This window comes from Paramormyrops kingsleyae, chromosome 24 (genome assembly GCF_048594095.1).
Source record: "Paramormyrops kingsleyae isolate MSU_618 chromosome 24, PKINGS_0.4, whole genome shotgun sequence".
NCBI lineage: Eukaryota > Metazoa > Chordata > Actinopteri > Osteoglossiformes > Mormyridae > Paramormyrops > Paramormyrops kingsleyae.
This window is the reverse complement of record NC_132820.1, coordinates 2,329,467-2,349,256: the sequence shown is the minus strand read 5'-3', so window position 1 is coordinate 2,349,256 and position 19,790 is coordinate 2,329,467. Positions and strand designations below refer to the sequence as shown.

General features: G+C 45.5%; 1 protein-coding gene across 3 annotated transcripts in view; it reads left to right on the top strand.

Annotated features, from left to right (window-relative positions):
- Positions 1-19,790, top strand: part of LOC111855424 (neurexin-2-like) — a 589,098-nt gene that overhangs the window by 120,993 nt on the left and 448,315 nt on the right. For all 3 annotated transcript variants that reach the window (XM_072706252.1, XM_023834418.2, XM_072706253.1), the window contains one exon: positions 7,627-7,647. In XM_072706252.1, the coding sequence (XP_072562353.1) occupies positions 7,627-7,647 (21 nt within the window). The remainder of the gene's footprint in view (positions 1-7,626; positions 7,648-19,790) is intronic.

Sequence of the window (19,790 nt, the reverse complement as noted above, 5' to 3'; positions counted from 1 at the left end):
GAGGGGGACTTGCCCCTTAGCCGTGAGCCACAATGCAGTGGCTGCTGTGGAAGATATTTCTCTAAAGACCTGCAAACCCATTTTTGATTGCATTTGATACCAAAGGCACGATCACAGATCACAGCATAGAAACTCATCATCCACGGTTAATGTCATAAAGTGCATAGCGTGTACCCATAATCCTTTGCTCCCAAAGCACCGCAGTACGTGGGTATCGTCGAGTGCGTGTTAAAGGGGGCACAAAAATTCAGTACTCATTAAATAACCATTTTGCACTTATGCCCAACATGCTAAGAAAGCTGAATTTTATTTTTTAATAATTTATTCAATTAACTTGTGAACTTCTTTCTTTTTTTTTTACTATGTCTGAGATTCGTGGAGGCAAATACGGCAGTAAATGTGAAAAGCCATTCCGGGAAATTATATTATGTTTTGTGAATGTGACAGGGTCCTGGAAGGCAGCCTTTAATAAAGTGCATGCTGCTGCTTTGAGATCCCTCTAATACCTAAAGCTGCCTTCATTTTCAGGTTTCTGGGTAATCTGAAGATTATCAGGCTGCTAGACCGTAAGTTGCTGGCTGTGCAACGGAACATGACTGACAGGCTGTATAACTACTCAGGATCATTTGATATGAATTTACATAACAGCCTCTTTAGCGCAGTGACAAACAAGTCCAACAAGCATAGGATTATTTTAAATATCGCAGCGAAAAAAAAGCAGTTTTATGTCTCATTGGCTAGTGTTACGTTACCAAAATTCAAGTTTATAAATGGTCGCGGTTTAGCCCTCTATCTAATTATTTAGAACCTCTATCAGTCGTGTCGATAAATCAGATTTCCCACGAGCGCTGGGTAGACGGAGACCATCCAACACGGCGCCACATTCCTGCCTGTCCGATCGCTGACGTGAATGGCACCCTGTGAATCTGAGACAGGATGGCGAGATGGAATCATCCTGCCCCCCCGACACATCATAACATCCGTGTAGAAAAATATTCCCTTTAACGGCAGCGGCGGCACGAGGCGTGAAGAGGAAGACAGCCCCCAAAACTCTGGCAGATTACTCGTTTCGCTTATTTTCAATGCAAAACAAAGCGAATAGAGCCTCTGTATAAGAAAAACGTAACACATCTGTTTTCTCTTTTATTATTTAATGGATACATACTATTGATTTCCTGAATTTATTAGGGCACCCAAACTTTAGCACAATCTATCAGTCAGTCCTCAGTAACACCCCGTTTGCCAGAAGCCTTGGCCTCCAGTCAAACATTGTGGGCAATTTATGGGCAATTTATGGGCAACTAGCTGCCTGTCTTTGAATTCGTATATTATAAAAAAACAAGCTTTTTTCATTGAATGACTAATAATAGCTAACAGATTGGAGACCTTTAAAAAGTAATATTTCTTTTTTTCAAAGAGTTCTATATCAAAAGAACAGCGAAGCAGAAGGTGCTAACTTTACCATCGTACTTAGTAAAACTGCAAAATGACACGCCTGTTATCAGTTAAAAAGACGTTAATCCCTAAAACAGAAAAATATTTTAAACCTCATGTTCCTGCGTGATATCTGCAAAAAAAATCAGTCGCTCCTGGCCCATAAAATCTTTTATATATTTTGTTGTTTTATGCCAGCAGCAGATGTGTTTCTAAAGGCTACCAAAATGGATTTTTTTTTTTGGAATGTTAAAATGGTATTTTCCCATTCAAGATTCCAAGCGTTTATTGTCATATGTACAGTAGAAAAGTGCATTTCTCTGTGCAGTGAAATTCTTCCTTTGCTGTCCACACAAAATGCCGAGGTACAATATAACTCCATGGCACATGAACACGACAGGGAAATCTGTTGAATTTGCAAACTCTTTGCACTGCAGTGATTACTAGTGCAGTGATTACTGGTGCAGTGATTGCTGGTGACAGTCTTCAAGGTCCTGCAGCGAGAAACAGTCGTATGAAAATTGTCAGTTAAAGACCGTTGGTTCAGTTTACCTGTGCTAGACGCTGTCGTTTTCTTAAACACCGCACTGCATGGAAATGGCAAGAGGGTGCAGTGTGTTTCAGGATCTTATGTTTGTTCCCTGTGTACTTCTTAAACACATCATCACTGCGTTTACTTGTCTATATGTGTTCTGTTTTGCACTTTCTCTTGATTTGCGCTGTAAGTTTGTTTGCACTTTCTGTACCTGCTGCCTGCCTCAGAATTTCCCCCTGGGTCAATAAAATCAATCTTACCTTATTGCTATAAGCCTGTAAGAGTTTGCATTCTGTTCCACACTGCAATTCTCGCACGAACTGTGTTGCATGAAAATAGTAGCAGGGCCGTTGTAAAGCTCAGCTGACTGGTAGGTGTAGCTCTTGGCCTGCTCTGTATTTGTTGTATACATATGCAGTAATATAACCCAGGATGCTTTGCTGCTAGAGATTTGGCTAGTCCAGGTGTGTGATGTATGGTTATTACCCAATGAGTGGGAGGAAATGCTCCAGACGGCGTAGTTCTATCTCATACAGACTGTAGGACTGTCTATGTCCAAACCGAGTCGTCCTCTGTGACCAGGACCCTCCCCATCGGTCTCGCCTGGAAAATACTTTCACTTTCCTCCTGCTTTTCACCCAACGAGCGAGCAGGACGTGTCGAGCTGAGGTGTCACATTCCAGCTCAAGCTCTGACCTTCAGTAATAAATGATTCTGGTCTGAAATGCTTCACATTATCTGCTTGGATGTGAGTAGTTATCTGCTCTTTCTGGCTTCGATTGGCTATTTCGGATGCGGGGGGGCTGGGGGGGTGATGAAGCTACAGCCACAGTCGCTGCTACCGAATCCAGACAGTTTTCTTCAGGAAACGTTGAACCAATTCACCTTCAGCAATCACTTCTGTGGCGTCATTACTGCATATTTTTGACTGGGGGGGCACTTTCTCTTCTACTGCACAAATGTTACATTGGTTACAAAATGTTACAGAAAAGCTGCTCCTCGAATTATTATATTCAAAACCGATTCTGTCTGAGCAAATTACGAGATACTATTTTCTTTGTCTTCAGTACACATACTGGTGTAATGCATTTGCTTATCTGACCTAGAATTTAAGGACTTGTGGAACTGCTAAAGATGTACAGAATAATGTAGACCTTAAAATGTTGATGGTTATCCTGATTATCCAAGGCACTTGTTCAGTGGCACTGTCGACGGATGGGCAGGCCGTAGATTGTGCAATTCTGTAGATGGTCTTCATAGGTTCTTTATAGAAACATACAACCTTCAGGATTGATTTAACTTACTCATTTGGTTCCTTTCTTTATTGTAACAATTATCCAGGATACTCTCATTACTAAGCTACAGCCAATTAGAGGGGCATAAAGTATTAAACACACACAAACAAAAATTTGGATTGCCTTTAAGTTTAACTTAGAGATCCAGGTGTGACTGCAGAACTTCAGGATCCGGATAGCACTGTGGTGCCACATTAGGGATGGGGGGGGGAGGAAGGTCTTGCTTTTTGGTGAGTGACGGATTCTCCTGGCAGTTTTTTTTTTAAATGATTTGGGCTCAAGCATATTTGTTTGCACGACACATTGGGGGCTTTTGGAGGGAAATGGCAGCAGAAATTCTTGGGTGATAATTGAAAGAGGTCTGTTTGGGTGTAATGATGTGACATCTCGCAAATGCAGAACCAAGTCGAAAATAACTAGCGGAAATGAGTTGTTTATCAGGAGTGTTAAGTGGGAGGTTGTTTCAACCAATAGGGTGCAGCGGAGGTCGGGAGAAACTAAATCGGAAAAAGGTGGTGGGGGGGGGGGGGGAGCGCCATGCCCGACACAGTCCTCTCCTGTGATAGTGGAGAGTTGGGCAGCATGGTTCGCTCCTTTTATGGGTGAAGTGAAAAACTGCCACATTTGTAATTTGTTGGATTTTTCCCTTTCATCTTCATAACAATCCCTCCCTGTGGCATCTACACATGACATTGTTGAATTTAAAAAAACGCCCTTAAATATCGCTGTCCCAAAAACCCCCTTCAACTCCAAAACAGGCGGCTGATAAACAGCAAAACGTTTTCTTTGGCATTCATAGTATATTTTATATATAATTTATTTTTAATACAATATATATAGCTTGGACTCTTATATATCTCTTCTGGAAGCTTCTCATCAGTGTCTATTTCATTCTGAATGTAATGTTTCATCTGTCTGTCTGTCTGTCTCATGTCATTTATCGCCGAATGTTTCTATCACATAATTTTTTGCTTCTGTTTACCTTCACGTTTCCTGGCACCCCAGTGCCTTCTGGGTAATGTAGTCAAATATGAGGATACTACACTGATTTTCTTGAGAAGCTGTTAACTGTGCCTGGTGTCTGTCAGACTGAGCGGAGCATGTAAGCTTATGCAAAAGCAGACAGATCTCCTCCGTGAAAGTAGTGCATTCATTGGCAGTGTTCCGTCTCTTCCTGGTTCTGCTTGTAAACTTGCCTTATTCTTCACTCCATACAAACTGACTCAGGGTTTGCTTTATAAAGAACACTTTACCTACCCATGCTAATTTTCTGTCTTGCTAAAGACAAGAGGAAAGAGTTATACTTGCCGGCAATGTGAGCTGAGTAGGCCGTAAAGCATATTCATCATAGCCTCACTTACTGGATTCCTCTGAGAATAACGTTGTTAAGGAAAACGAGGGATGTGGATGGTCATGTGCTTCATCTGGAATTCCAAAGGGCTTTCTGCGAAATTTCCCGTTTTAAAACGTGATCCTGACTTCATCCGAGTCTGATCAGAGTTTGAAGGCTGATCCCTAAAATACATTCAGCTGGTTTCCACAGTAGATCCCTTCTAAGGAGAACAAACCCCATCTAAGCTCCTGTAATCAGCTATTCAGTCGCACCATTTTGTTTTATTGTAGACTTTGTACTGGGATTTTTTTAGTGAACTAAAATTTAGAGAGTTTTTAGTGATTTTTTTCATTCTTAAAAAGATGGAGCAGAATAGGTGACTTTTCATTTTAAATCACGTTTATTGGGTTGATTCTTTGATTCCTCTGCATGAAGCCGGATGCTAAAATGTTACTGAAACCAGTAAAAACTTTAATGTAGAAAAATAAAACATATTTTTCTGTGATTGTTTCTAATAATGATAATAGCTCATATAATGGGGGGTTGCATGTCTTTTCTTATGCTGTGGAGTGATATTAGTGTGCATCTAACAAATACTGATAGGAGATGAATGGATGGATGGATGATGGATGGATGGATGGATGGATGGGTAGGTGGGTGTTTGGAAGATAGATAGATAGATAGATAGATAGATAGATAGATAGATAGATAGATAGATAGATAGATGGACGAATTAACAAATAGATCGATGCCCCCCCGATCTCTCTGGAGCTACAGACCTGCTCCGCCAGAAGTGATTTGGCTCCCCGCTGCAGGTCAGAGGTCAGGAGCATGCTCCATGAGGGTGGGCTGGTGCTGCAGAAAGCGCAGCCGCTCTCTCGTGCGAGCTCGTGGGGAAGAGACTTCCAGATGAGCCCATCTGACGTGTCCACGGCCCAGACATGCAAATGAGCACACTGAGGGAAAAAAGAAGAGAGAGAGAGGGGGAGAGAGAGAGATAGAGATGGGGAGGGAGAGGGAGAGAGAGAGAGAAGGAGAGAGAGGAGGGGAGAAATAGAAAGTGACAGAGGGGGAGAGAGAGAGAGATAGAGATGGAGAGGGAGAGAGAGAGAAGGAGAGAGGGGGAGAGACAGAGAAAGTGACAGAGGGGGAGAGAGAGAGAGATAAAGATGGGGAGGGAGAGGGAGAGGGGGAGAGAGAGAAAGAGACAGAGAGGGGGAGAGAGAAAGAGAGGGGGAGAGGGAGAACGAGAGGGAGAGAGACTTGTAGATGACCGGCTGCCGGCAGAAGGACATACGGCCATGTTATTGGAGAGTAACGACAGTCAGGAGTCTGCAGCCTTCATGTGTCCTTTAAAAAGGGAAAGTGAAGAGATTCCTCAGAGAGAGGCTCTCCCCCAGCCTGGAGAAACACGGCCAGTGACCACGCAGAGGCTCACCTGACCCCATTCCATCAGCTGCACATGGAGGACATGCGGGGGCCGGGGGGTCAGCGATGCATCTCCTGCCAATGCCCGCCTCCATCATGAAAAGTTAACACTAAAAGCCGCGGAAAAGCTCGCCCCATACTTGTTTTTTACGCAGTGGCATTTCCTAATATGCATTAGGGCAGTGCTTGCCAATTCGGTCCTTGGGGACCTGCAGACAGTCCATGTTTTTGCTCCCTCCCAGCTCCCACCCAGACAGTCCATGTTTTTGCTCCCTTCCAGCTCCCTGCCAGACAGTCCATGTTTTTGCTCCCTCCCAGCTCCCCACCAGACAGTCCATGTTTTTGCTTCCTCCCAGCTCCCCACCAGACAGTCCATGTTTTTGCTTCCTCCCAGCTCCCCACCAGACAGTCCATGTTTTTGCTCCCTCCCAGCTCCTGGTCGGAGCAAAAATATGGACCATTTGCGGGTCGCCAAGGGCCGGCTTGGGAAACACTGCATTAGGGTGTAAATGAGCTTACTGTACTGTGATTTCCTATTCATTTTTCGTTCTCTAAATTGGCAACTTGCTTTTACATACAGCATTAATGGTCAGCTATGAATAATGCAGGAAACGGCCATGATGCCTCTGATTATGCAGCCTGTTCGTTAGTGGCCCCTACTGCCTTAATCTTACGCCCGCATTTTTGACTGCTAAATTTCTAGTTATTTCATCAGTAATTTATGCTAAAAGAAATTCCTTAATGAGAAAAACACACAAACTGAAAACGGAGCAGGAAAGATAACAGAGAAATCCTTAAGTAACGTGATTATTGAAGCGGAATATGAATTAACAATTATTAAAAAGTCATAAGTGGGTAGGATCAAGAAACAAGTAAAGGCTGGCCATGTGGTTACCCCCCCCCCCCCCCAACAGCTCATTCCTCTGACTGCTTTGGACCAGTTATTGCATTAGTTAATCTTTAATACTAATCGCCGCTTTCAGATGTAGTATTTATTAGGTATGGTGCCCAAAAATATGTGTACATCATGTGTGCTTCATTATTTTAAAGAGAATTTGAAATATAAAACCAAAAAAGAAACATCCTTTGGACTAATGAAACAGTCAAGACAGGAAGTCGGGGCAAGACCCCAGCTACTTTTAAAAGATAGGCTTCGTCCCATTTGCCCCACCAAGTGCACACTGGTGGGCACGCTCACAAACACAGCCTAAGTATCCAAGGGTGTCCCGTTCCTCAAATAAGTCAAGTGCAGTGCACTTAATATGGATTTTATCCACACTTTGGCAAATACCCCATGGAAGCAGTTTTCAGCTACTGTATGTGTATAGACTACAATGCTCATCAGTGACGACTGATGTTTACATACGTCACCAAAGTGTGTAGTGTCTCAGTGCGCTTGCTCTTAAGTGGGGAAAATGGGACGAAGCCAGAGTCTTGCAAAACTATGGATCGAAATGAATTATGGGAAATTGCAAAAGCTTGTGAGACATGTGAATGCCTTTGTTTTTGTTTGTGGCTGTTGTGCCTGGATGTGTCTGACTCTCTCTTCTCCTCTCCTCTTCTCTCCCCTCCCCTCCTCTCCCCACCCCCTCCATCCGCAGCCGAGGAGTACGCCGTGGAAGGTAGGGGCCCTGTTTCGCTCGCCTGATGTTGGCTGTCAGTGCCGTGTGTCGGATCGGCCGGCGGCGGAGGCTATTGGGCCTCGCTCGTCATGTGTGGCCCCTTCTGTGGAGGCTGTCTCTCAGGGTTTGGACTGCGGTTCTGATGACAGTGGGGCTGAAAATAACGACTGAACGATAACCAAATCCACATTAATTTACACATACTCCTGTCTGTATCACTTGGTACTTCCGAATTAGAAGGTGTTGTTTCTGTGAAATTTAAGATGTTTTGCTTATTTTAATACCTCTTTAGGAATACAGCATGACTATCAGAAGAAGTCAGATTGTATGTTATAAATAAATAATCGCATTCTATTCAGATATATCTGCCCTGTAGTACAGCAAGAGGTATGCAGGTGAGGAATCGTGTGTGTTGGCGTTACCGTTGATATGTCCGGGCATGTTGGGCTGTCATGGTAGAGTTATTAAGATCCACAATGGAGTGATTCTTATTAAGGCTGCATCTGGTTGTCTGGCGCATGGACGCCGTGTACCGAGGCGTTTGATCCGCTTTGTGTATGATGAATGTTGTTGCTGCCACTGCAAGGAAGAGGATCTCGTAATAGAGAGGGATGGAGGAGTGCCCAGTACAGGAGGCATCGGTCCTGTCACGCCGGCAAAGATGAATTAGCCCTGACTGGTTTTAGCGGTGCGGCGCTTTCTGAGATAATCCCCGGTGACGTTTGGCGGGTTTGCGGAGTTGACACTCCGCAATCCCGAGATGGTGTGAACTCATTTTCAGGCAATTTCGTCAAACTTCAGAGTTATGAAGAACTACGGGGTTGCGTAAATTTATTCCTGGTCTTTATTTGGCACGCCGTGTTTTCCTAAGATTTCTAAAAATGTGTTTGTAATCACGTATAACCTGATCAGAAATAATCTCCAGCAGTTTCATGGCTTCTAACTGTGCACACTGTGAATAACTCTACGTACTTTTTGAAGACCTGTGTCTTATGGCTGTCGTTATGAGGTTCCTCTATAGCGAGAACCAGACGACTGAAAGTTACCGATAAACATGCTGTATGCGGTGATTTTAACGTTGGTTCATAAACATCACGTCTCCTGCCACAGATATCAAAAATAAAAACTGTATATTTAGCCTTTATTCCCCCCCCAAAACACCGTAGAAGTGTTATTTGCTTTATTTAATTTTTTTTCCCTTGGAAATTATGTTTCTGACGTCAGGTGATTTGAGTTGTGTACCTGTTGTGTGGTATAACTGTGGCTGGTCCAGTGTTTTTAGATCTGATTTGCTGACACATATATGGTGGTCCCCGTACAGCGGTCCATACAGATTCCATTTTCGTTTGATTTGCACTATGGATTTACTAGGAACCTTAAACTTAATTCTGGAGCGTACGGTACGGTTTGTTGATTATTTCTCTCTTGCATAGCTGATGGTTCATTTGCCTGTCGTGCGACTTATTTTCAATGGGAGAGAAAGCTTTGGTTATCTATTTATAGATAATCAATTGATGCGTTTGTGGTCAATTATGTGTTGCTCTCAGCTGGAAAGGAAGCTGTCATCGATATTGATAAATGAGGGTTTTCTTCCTCGTTTGTCGGATGACAATAATGCACCTTTACGTCTCCCGGTATTGAGAGCAGACGCACACAAGCTTCCCGGTCGCCTCCGGGACCCCATTCCCAGCTGCTAATGGATTTCCCCGGGTCACATGTGGAGCTGAGGTTTTCCCTCTAACATATGGCATCTTTTGTAAAGGTCTTCCTAGCACATGCAGAAAGCGCGAGCGAAATCAGCGGCCAAATGGAAAAGACGGTACGAATATGCCGGCCTGCTGCGGCCCGGCGCCGGCTGACCTTTCCAGGCGGCAGCTGCCGGGCCGCCCGGGCTGGACTCTCCGGCACGCGAGCACAGGTGTCTAAAGAGCTGGGGGGGGGGGCGCCGGGCGGGGCCTGACAGCTGACCTTTCGGGCGGCGGCCTGCTGTCACTCGGCCCGCCCCCTCGCAGGTACTGACACCCCGGAACCGAGCACGGCCCCCCCACACTCATTCCCTTACTCTGCTCCTCAGGTGCCGACCGCCCCGCCTGATCAGGACAGGAGTTATCGCCTGCAGTGTAACACAATACAAATGGCAGCTCTGAGTACATTTTCCCACTTTACTTTCCAAATTAAAATGGCAAATATGCAGTGTAATGAAATATACGAAAGAAATGAAACTGTAATCTGTTACAGTTACTGCGATAAAATCTGTAAATAGATTACAGTTACTAATCACAAAGTTGGTGATTACATATGGGTCACCTCTGAATATGTTCTTGTCAGTAAGAAGCTTATATGTAGAATATAACATTCATTTTGTCGCTTTGTATCTTTTCGCCGTATAAAAATTCCTCCTTTTGGCATATTTCCAGACAGCGAGAGTCTTTGGGACATTTCAGCTTTATTGCCCAGTTTAAAACATTCGTTAGAAAAGTAAACAAAAAGTAATCAGATGTAATATGCTACATCAATAACGTAATCAAAATTTTTAACAGGGTAACTCATCATCTGTAACCTGTTACGTTTCAGAAGTAACCTTCTGAAAACAGCATACAGTATAAGGAATAACAATTACTGCACAACATGAGTTACAATCAGCAATAGATGATCAAACATATTACAAATAAATCTGTACTGTGTATGTACAATGTTATTGATTTGTGCCTATATTTACTCACGCCTTCACATGTAATGAATAATTGCTGATGGATGGATATTTTCATATAATGTACATTATAGTTGTATACAATGGGCAATATACAACTATAGTTGTATAGTTGTATACAATGGGCAATATGTGCTGAGTGATCATGCTGTTTGGAGCCATGAGGAATCCACTTCTGTGCCTATCACTGGCTTCCCTTTAGTGCTGCTGATGCAAGGCAGCACTTTCGATTGGATAAATGGGGAACTCCTTATTTGGGCCTCGTGCGCATGTCTGCAGTACAGTTGGAGAACGGGATTCGCTGGCCCAGAGACGAACATCAGCAATATGCTTATACTCTGCATTTATGCTGCTGAAGCTCTCCTACCCCAGCACACACACACACACACAAACTCATGCAGTCTGCATAAACATTGCAGTTTAATAAAGCAAAACACGAGGAGCTTTTTCATTCGCTGTAAATACTTTGTCAGACACCGTTGCTGCAGATTGCATGCATATTCATAAAAAAAAAAAAGTTGCATTTAAAATGAGCATCACATCATCAGCTGAGTAAGCATTAGCTATTTCTGAATATTAATGCCGCGCTCCCTCTGCACCCCGCTCCCTGGGGATTCCAGGCTCGCGCCATGCGCGCCCCCTGCCCGCCACGGCAGCCCCTCCGCATCCGGCCCTGCTGCGTGACGCTGTCTGCCGCCGTCCTTAACAAACGCCTATATTTAACGAACGGCCAGGTGGCAGCGAGGAAACCGGGAGCTTTGGTTAGTGCGAGTACCAAGCTGCACGATAAGTGACGGCTTTTATTGCACGGGGCCGTATTTCCTACAGTCAATATTTGTCATGGCATCGCGTTGGTGCCAAAAAAAATTATAAAAAAAAAAACTGCTTGCATATTGAAAGATTATATGTTCACCCGCCACTGTAAATGGCAGAGTTCAGTGTAATATTTGAGTAAACGGGGGGAAAGAAAACCATTAGCTCAGTCATCACATTCGGGTCACCGTTAATCAAATATTTAAGAGCTGATGAGAAACCTCAGTGTATGAGCTCCGTTAACTATTACGGCTTTTAAAAATAAGGTCAGGTTGGGTGGTCCAAGGTCGGGTCAGTTAGCTTTAACCAAAGACGGGACACGCAAAGGCATCGGACGGTGACAGGGAAGGACACAGCTGAAATACAGCAACGTAAAGGCAACTTTTTCAAGCCGGACTTGGACCACCTTTCCAGCTAAACCAGGGACGCGAGTTCGGTCGGCTGGCTGGCGTGAGATTTTTAATTCGAGACAAGTCTGCACACACAGACACACGCATTTACATGCATGTAACAGTTTTATTACCTTGTAAATAGTCTGTAGGGTTTGCAGACTACCCCAATGGTCTTGATGTGGTCAATGTTAGGTTTATAATGTAATAATATAGATATCGATTTTTTTTGTATGAGCATGAGAATCTGACAGCATGAGTGTCGTGTCATATATGTGGCAGCTGGCAACTCTGTAGCCCTACATCCACCTTGCTGAGCCTATTTAAACCAGGAGAGCAAATGATAGTAAAACATAGTGCCCTGTGACGGACCAGCATCCCGTCCAGGGTGTACCCCGGCCCCGCGCCCTGTGACGGACCGGCGTCCCGTCCAGGGTGTACCCCGGCCCCGCGCCCTGTGACGGACCGGCGTCCCGTCCAGGGTGTACCCCGGCCCCGTGCTACCTGCATCCCCCGTGATCCTGACCAGCATAAGCTGGATATGCATATGTAATAAATGCATATGTAAATATGTGTCCCATCTATTTTTACATGTGCGAATACACACACACATGCAGAGATTTCTTCCAGCACCTTTCTTCAGCGTTGCCTAGGCTACAGTGACAGGTGTTTGAGCTTGCCGAAGGTGGGGGGGGTTGTCTATGAGTGTTGAGGTGACACCTGATGGGGAAGTAGGTCTCCTCCTGTAGAAGATTCCGACAGAGCCGGGCGGGGCGCTGGCGTCTGCATAATTAGAGGGTAAGGCTCACAAAATACTAACAGGAAATTGATTCCTTCTCTGCTGAATATTGATCCCGGATTCCTAGCAGAAAGGGGCACAGTCATCTTGTCTGCCAGTCCTGCTGTCCGGCCACAACAACAAGACCTTCTGCTGCCGCATGCTGTCTGAGTCCAGCGCTATTCCCCCCCGAAGACAGCGGGGTGGGGGCTTTGATACTGCCATTGCCCCAACTTTACTAAATTAAAGCAGATTGAAAAGCAAGGCTTAGACCTCTTAATCATCGTTATCCGTCTCGCGCCTAACCATACATCTCTCACATTCTTAATCCTACTACCAAGAATTCCTCAGTCGATACTTTGTGACCCAAAAGACTCGTACACAGAAGGATCGGAGGACGAGGGACTTGGGTTACGCTCCATCCCTCATGTAGTGACAATTTCAGCATCGCTGGGCGTAGCAAAGGAAACGTTTGCAGACAGGTCATCTTTTTCTGTGAAGAAATCAATGATTGTCAGAGGGAAACAAAAACTGCAGGATCATTTGTAACTGCAGCAACAGTGTGGCCACATTTATTCATGCATGATTCAATAAGAGGTTGATTATCTTTATTTGGTTATTAACTAAGTAAAGTTTACTAGGCCATTTTTACCAGTTTGCCCATTATACCAGCCTAACATTATAAGTGCCTAACATTTTCCCTGCTGAAACTGGTACAGTCATTAAATGTTACATTTGCTATAAGCCTGATCTTTGCTGGCTCCTCCTCAGGTCTGTTCAGTGAAAGGCTGTAGTTTGTCTAAATATACCCTCCGTAAAGATACCCTCCGTTAAGATACTCTCCGTAAAGATACTCTCCGTAAAGGTACCCTACGTAAAGATACCCTCCATAAAGATACCCTCCGTTAAGATACTCTCTGTAAAGATACTCTCCGTAAAGGTACCCTACGTAAAGATACCCTCCTTAAACGTACTCTCCGTAAAGATACTCTTCGTAAAGATACTCTCCGTAAAGATACTCTCCGTAAAGGTACCCTACGTAAAGATACCCTCCTTAAACGTACTCTCCGTAAAGATACCCTGCGTAAAGATACCCTCCGTAAAGATACCCTTCGTAAACTTTGGACAAGCAGTTCTTAACACATCTGCGCATATCGTGCACAGACATTTTCTTTTTATTAACAGTCATAATTTTTTCGACTGACTCATTCAGTTCTGTTTTTGCCATGTTTTTTCTATTAATTTCAATCGCACTCATTGGCTCCCAAAGGGATATTAAATATGTTTGTGTTTTATGTTATTGCAAAGGTGTTATTAATTAAAAAGCACCCAATGAGACAGCCTGACAATCAACTTTTTAACTCAGAACAGCTCCTTTTGAACTATAATTTGGGTATCAATTTATTACTAATTTAAATGAATGATTTACTTAACACTGTTGGGTGATACTAGTGCTATATATTGCTTTTGTAAATAAATGAATAAAATATAGATTTTTGTTATAAAAACTTTACAGTATTTTTGCTGAATTAATAAAGCATCCCAAGGCTTTCTGTGAGCACTGTAGCATGGTTTTGGACTGTGGGGGGAAACCGAAGAATGTGGAGGAATTCGCAGGAGGAGAGGGGGGAGACCACGCAAACTCCGCACACGGGGAGCCAGGCTGGTGACTCGAACCCGTGTCTCCAGAGGCGTGAGGAAACAGCGCCACCATGCTGTCACTATATGGAACCACTATTACATGGGATGGGAACTGATGATAATAATAATAATCATGCGTATGCATGTGTAGTGACAGCAAACCCAAAGCAGCTGAACGTGACTGCATATAAAAATAATAATTGTAACAGCAGACAAAGTAAATCATGGACGCGTTCAGCAAGCCCTTAGCAGAGCATCGGCGCTAATATTTGTCACCCTGCTGGTCAGCAATCCTGCCCGCTTCTGGGGACCAGGGAGATTTTACACCTAGTTGGAATCCTTATTAGAGGCAACAGAGCACATCAGTGTTCTGTGTAGCTTATTAAAATTAAGCTGGTTTAATTTAACTGGAATATCAATGGAAAAAGACCCCACTTGCGAAATGAAAGAGACGAATTAGCTAACTTATACATTTAATTATTAGAAGGTGTTCAGAGACACATTTTCCCAGGAGTGTCCCAGCACCTGAATAAATGCCACATGGTTCCCCTCCGCGTTTCGTAATTTCATTACCGTTGTACGTTAGACGCTGTGCTTCATGTCGCCCTGTTTATATAGCCAGGCTGCGACACACGGTGATCCTTCGTGCAGTTTAACTTCACTTACGCTGTTATCAGCATAGAAAAAAAGAAAGATCTCAATATTGTATTACAATCAGCCGTGTTTATACTCTCTCGTGATTTGGCTCACTTGCTACTCTTCCCATACACAGATATGTAACTTTCAGGGCTTATCCTTTTGCTGTAATATTTGTTGTAAAATTCATCCTTACAAGTAAAACTGTGACAACTATAAAATAGCTGTATCTCTGATTTTACGCTTAAATGTGATTTCTCCCTTCCTATAGGAGTTTTGCAGCCCTTAATGTTGACTGATTTAGAATGACACTGGGTAGCACAGAGATGCATATCAGCTCATAATCACGATTTTCTCCGTTTTTATCGCCCGCGTGTCCGTATTTGTGTACCTTTGTGCGTATCCGCCTTAGCGAGGTTTCTCTGCTTCCCCGTGTCCTTAAAACCAGCGAATTATCTGCGCGCTAGAGCAGAGCAGCCTGCCATTTTAATTGCTAATGAAAGAGCAGTGCTCACTATTGAACTCTCACGGTGGAAACTGCATATAAGCTGAGAATTTAGCTCTGCGGCTTTGAAGTTATAGCGGCTGATCTGTTCGCGCCGGGATTCCCGTTACACCTGCGCGACGTCCCCTTGTTAGGCTTAAAGCCCCTTTTGTGGCCTACCCAAAAGCTGGGGTAACCTAGGTAACCTAGCCTTGGATTCCCCAAGACCCCTCTCCCCCCCCCGGGACCCAGAGCTCAGGCCCGATCATGTGACTTCAGCATTTCCCTGGCAGATCTGCCTGTGCAGAGCATCCCGGAAACAGTGTCATAAACCATAACAAAGACGTCCAAAGAACTTGCTAGAGGGACATTCTCGCAAACGGCTGTTTTGATAGTAAATCCTCACAGCCTTAATGCAGCCCCGAGACGTGCTGTATTACTCGTGCTGTGGTAGTGCAGGCGATACCTCATTTTCAGTGCCTTCAGAGTGCTGACAGCTTTTACGTCCGGTCGTTCTCCAGATGTGCCCGAATCTTCAAAATGTCAGTGCGCAGATGTGATCCTCAAGACAGAGATTGTCGCATAGACAGTCTAATAGTCCCGCGACTTACAAGTGGCTAAACTTAAACTGAAAGACAGAAATATGCTATGTTTTATGTAGACACCTAACCGGAGCCTAGATAATTATTTGTTAATGTAGTCATCTCAGTATAACAAGTTAATATCATGCAGAGTTAATTAGCTCACGGTGGTCCTAGTGACAGATCATAGTGAATGTTAGCTTGTTAAATGATGTTGCCCTTTAAAATCATTTAAAATCAAGTCTACATAGGCAATTATAACACTCAGCTAAAGGCTGGTGTGAAATTGCGGTCTGTTAGTTGATAACAAATGTCATAGAGTAATGAGAACCTGCGCGGTTTTTAAATTGCCTGACGTGTGGATGGAACTCGTGAATCTGCGTGGAGATGCGACGTGCGTGGATGTGGCTGACGTGTAATGTCCCTCTCGGCTGCACAGTCTTCAGCGTCTCGAGCCGTAGAGTCGCTGAGGCCCGCCGGCGGCTCGTCAGGTGGCGGAGAGGAGGTGAATTTCCGAGCCAGAGCGACCGACGCCAGGAGATTTGGGAGCCCATGTGCCTCCCCGCGATTGGCACGGGGCGCGGCCAGGTTGGCACCGGTGAAGCATGGCGCCGCTGCGCAGTAGCTAGAGGTCCTTTGATGTTTCCCCGAAAACAGCTCGCCTGACACCGCGAGATAAGAGCTCAGGCCACACACACACACACGCGCGCGCAGCGGACACACAAACGCGCAGGCAGACCCCCTAGAAACACGTACCTCTGTTTCCCAAACACCATCTGTCGGCTGAGTAACACGCATCATACATGGTACACCGACACCGTCCTCCCCTGCAGTGACTGCATTGTGAGAGAAGCCTCATGCTTTCGTACAGCAGTGTACCTGCAGACAATTCCATGGACACTGGACAGCAGTGTACCTGCAGACAATTCCATGGACACTGGACAGCAGTGTACCTGCAGACAATTCCATGGACACTGGACAGCAGTGTACATGCAGACACTTCCATGGACACTGGACAGCAGTGTACCTGCAGACACTTCCATGGACACTGGACAGCAGTGTACCTGCAGACAATTCCATGGACACTGGACAGCAGTGTACCTGCAGACAATTCCATGGACACTGGACAGCAGTGTACCTGCAGACACTTCCATGGACACTGGACAGCAGTGTACCTGCAGACAATTCCATGGACACTGGACAGCAGTGTACCTGCAAACAATTCCATGGACACTGGATTTGCTAATCGAGTGACAGGTATTTTTGTGTCTTTAAAGAATTTTGTGGGCTGCAAATTATTATGGCTGTATTATGTTGTTTTTTTATAATTGTATAGATAGCTTTGTTTGTATTTACATGGGCATTTTATTTAATTGGCCAACGCTTTTATCCAAAGCAACATCAATTTGAGAAGGTGGGGTCAGTCAGTCTCAGGGTCAAGGAGCCCACGGGTGACATCGCCCTGCAGTGTCTGGGGTTTGGGTAGTTTAATCGCACCATGAGGTACAAGCTGAGAAGAATGGCCATTTTCCTCTCCTGCCATTGACAGATTTTTAAATTAATCTGAGACAACATGACCGCTATTCAGCAATTCCACAGGACGGTAAACCAACGAGCTTTAAAACACAACAAAAGAAGGAAAAAAAAAAAAGAAACGGCTCCTGTTTGTGAGTTGTTAACGAAACAGTAACTCACCGAACCTTGACGTCTGGGGGTCGGCCATTTTGAATCTGGCATTCTTTTTCAGCTTGTTTGCTGCTGGCAACTAGTGAGCCGCTCGCAGATTCATCAACATGTTAGCTACCATGTGCGTGGCGTGTTTATCCCACAGAGATAAAGACCTCACTTCCCACGCAGCGCGATCAGTCGCTGAATCCCCCTAAAGCAGCTTTGAACTGCCTGCAGGGACTGCAGGAATAGACGCAGCTCTCGCATCCGCCCTGCTCTTTCAGTACCTGCATATGAGTCATCTGAATGTTTGTATCCCCATCTTTGCCCCATTTTCTACTGGGTGTTTCCTGCCCGGGGCCCAGTGCATCCTGGGATTGAGTCCAGACTCTCTGTGACCCCGTACTCAATAAACAGTTAGAAGAAATGGCTGGATTTTTGGTTCCGTAACTATAGTACTTAACCTATACTGACCGTTGATATTAGAAGTGCCCTGTTTATATGGATGGAATTCCTGGAGAATTTTTACTACTGGCCAGTTGTGCTAGTTCAGTAAAACAAACACGCAGTTCAGCATGTAACTTCATTAGTAACTAGGGGGCTGGTGTTCAGCGTTTGGCACTCGCCCATCTCACCTTAACACACGCGAGAGGGAGAGCTTAAAATCAAGCAGCGTTGATAAATAGTGTTATACAGAAGATATAAATCTGGGATTGGTTGATGACGGACCAGTTTAAATGTCTGCATGGATGTTTCCACGCGCTGGAACTTGGGGAGTGTTTGCGGCCTCAGAATCGACCAGCCAATGTGCCTTCGGATGGAATTAAGGTCCTTGTTGATATCCAGTAGCCCCACTTTCCGCTTTTCCCTTTAAAAAGCACCTCTATGTTTTTTAAAATGCATTTTTAATGCCAGTTCTGCCTTTGGTGCCATGCAGACCGCCACTTTACTGTGGCGCCAGGTCCACAGAGACGGCACAGCCTTGGCTTTCATTCCCTGATTGGGGCACGTTTGGGAGCAAAGCGCTGCGCCTCCTCTCTGGGCTCCAGCGGGGAGGAGAGGAAGCGGGAGGGGGGCGCGTGCCAGCGTGCCACGGATCCCCTCAAATAGGCCGCACCCGGCGCCAATGTGCCCGCCTGCTGCCCGGCTGCTCTGTGAAGTGCCAGGGAAATTGGCACGGAGGGCCCCCGTGAGGTCTCTAGCGAAGCCGCATTTAGCGCGTCTTGCTAAAACGGCCAGGGACTTGCTGAGCTCCCCCCCCCCCCCCACCCCGTGCTTATAGGAGCGACTGCAGCCAAGATCCGCTAATGATTTTCCCCATAGGTGGACGGCGTACCGCAGGGTCCTGCTTTTGCGATGATTTCTGCCTCGCCACAATTCTCAGGCCTCATTACGGCATGCACCTTTTATTTTTAATGGTTTCATACACTTACAGACACAATGTGTAAAGATTAGCTGTCTGTCTGGGTGGCACAGAGGCTGGACGGGCATCTCCCAGGCCAGGGGTTTGGATGCCGTGTGTGTGAGGTTTGCATGTTCACCCTGTATTTGACAGGGATATACAGACAGTCTGGGATTCCTCCAAATGACCAATCACAGTGTGTTTGCGCTTGTGTGTCCTGCAAAGGACATCTCATCTTATTGTGGGGGTATCCCCTGACTTATGAATAGGACAGGCTTCAGGCCGACCCTGAGTAGGACAGGCCCCAGGCCAACCCTGAATAGGACAGGCCGCAGGCCGACCCTGAGTAGGAGCCAATTCCGGGGAGTGGAGCCTTTTCCGGGGAAAGGGTGGGGGGGGTGGAGCCTATTCCGGGGGGTGGAGCCTTTTCCGGGGAAGGGGTGGGGAGGTGGAGCCTGTTCCAGGGGGTGGAGCCTTTTCCGGGGAAGGGGTGGGGGGGTGGAGCCTATTCCAGGCAGCACAGGGAACAAGGCTGGGGTGCACCCTGGCAGAGTTGAGAGTGTGTCACTGGGCATGCACACAGAGTCACAGAATCACACTATGGGTGATTTAAAGACACAGAATTTAAAGTTAGCATATCTGCAGGAGTAAACGCAAGAGAACAGGCGAGCTGCCCTCCCCCAGAGCGGGGGTGGAACTGAGCCCCCGCCCCTCATGCAGCCTTAATTGCACCGCCTTGTGATTTCGCCGTAAAGATTCTTTCCAAAGTGTATTGCACGTTAATGATCACTGCACTCGCTGTTCCCCCGGAAGCCATTTCCAGAAGATCTTCAGCTCAGAGTACATCGCTGCCGTGGGCTAGCCCCGATTAGCATATTAACGTGCCGTCCAACACGCAGGACGCCCACGACATGCATCAGCATAAATCAGCGTCACGGCCATGGGTACTGCAGGCTGCTCTATCGCCCTGCAATTCACACGCAATGTGCTGTGACATTAAACTTCACCAGGATAAAAAATATATTAAAATAAATAAAAAAC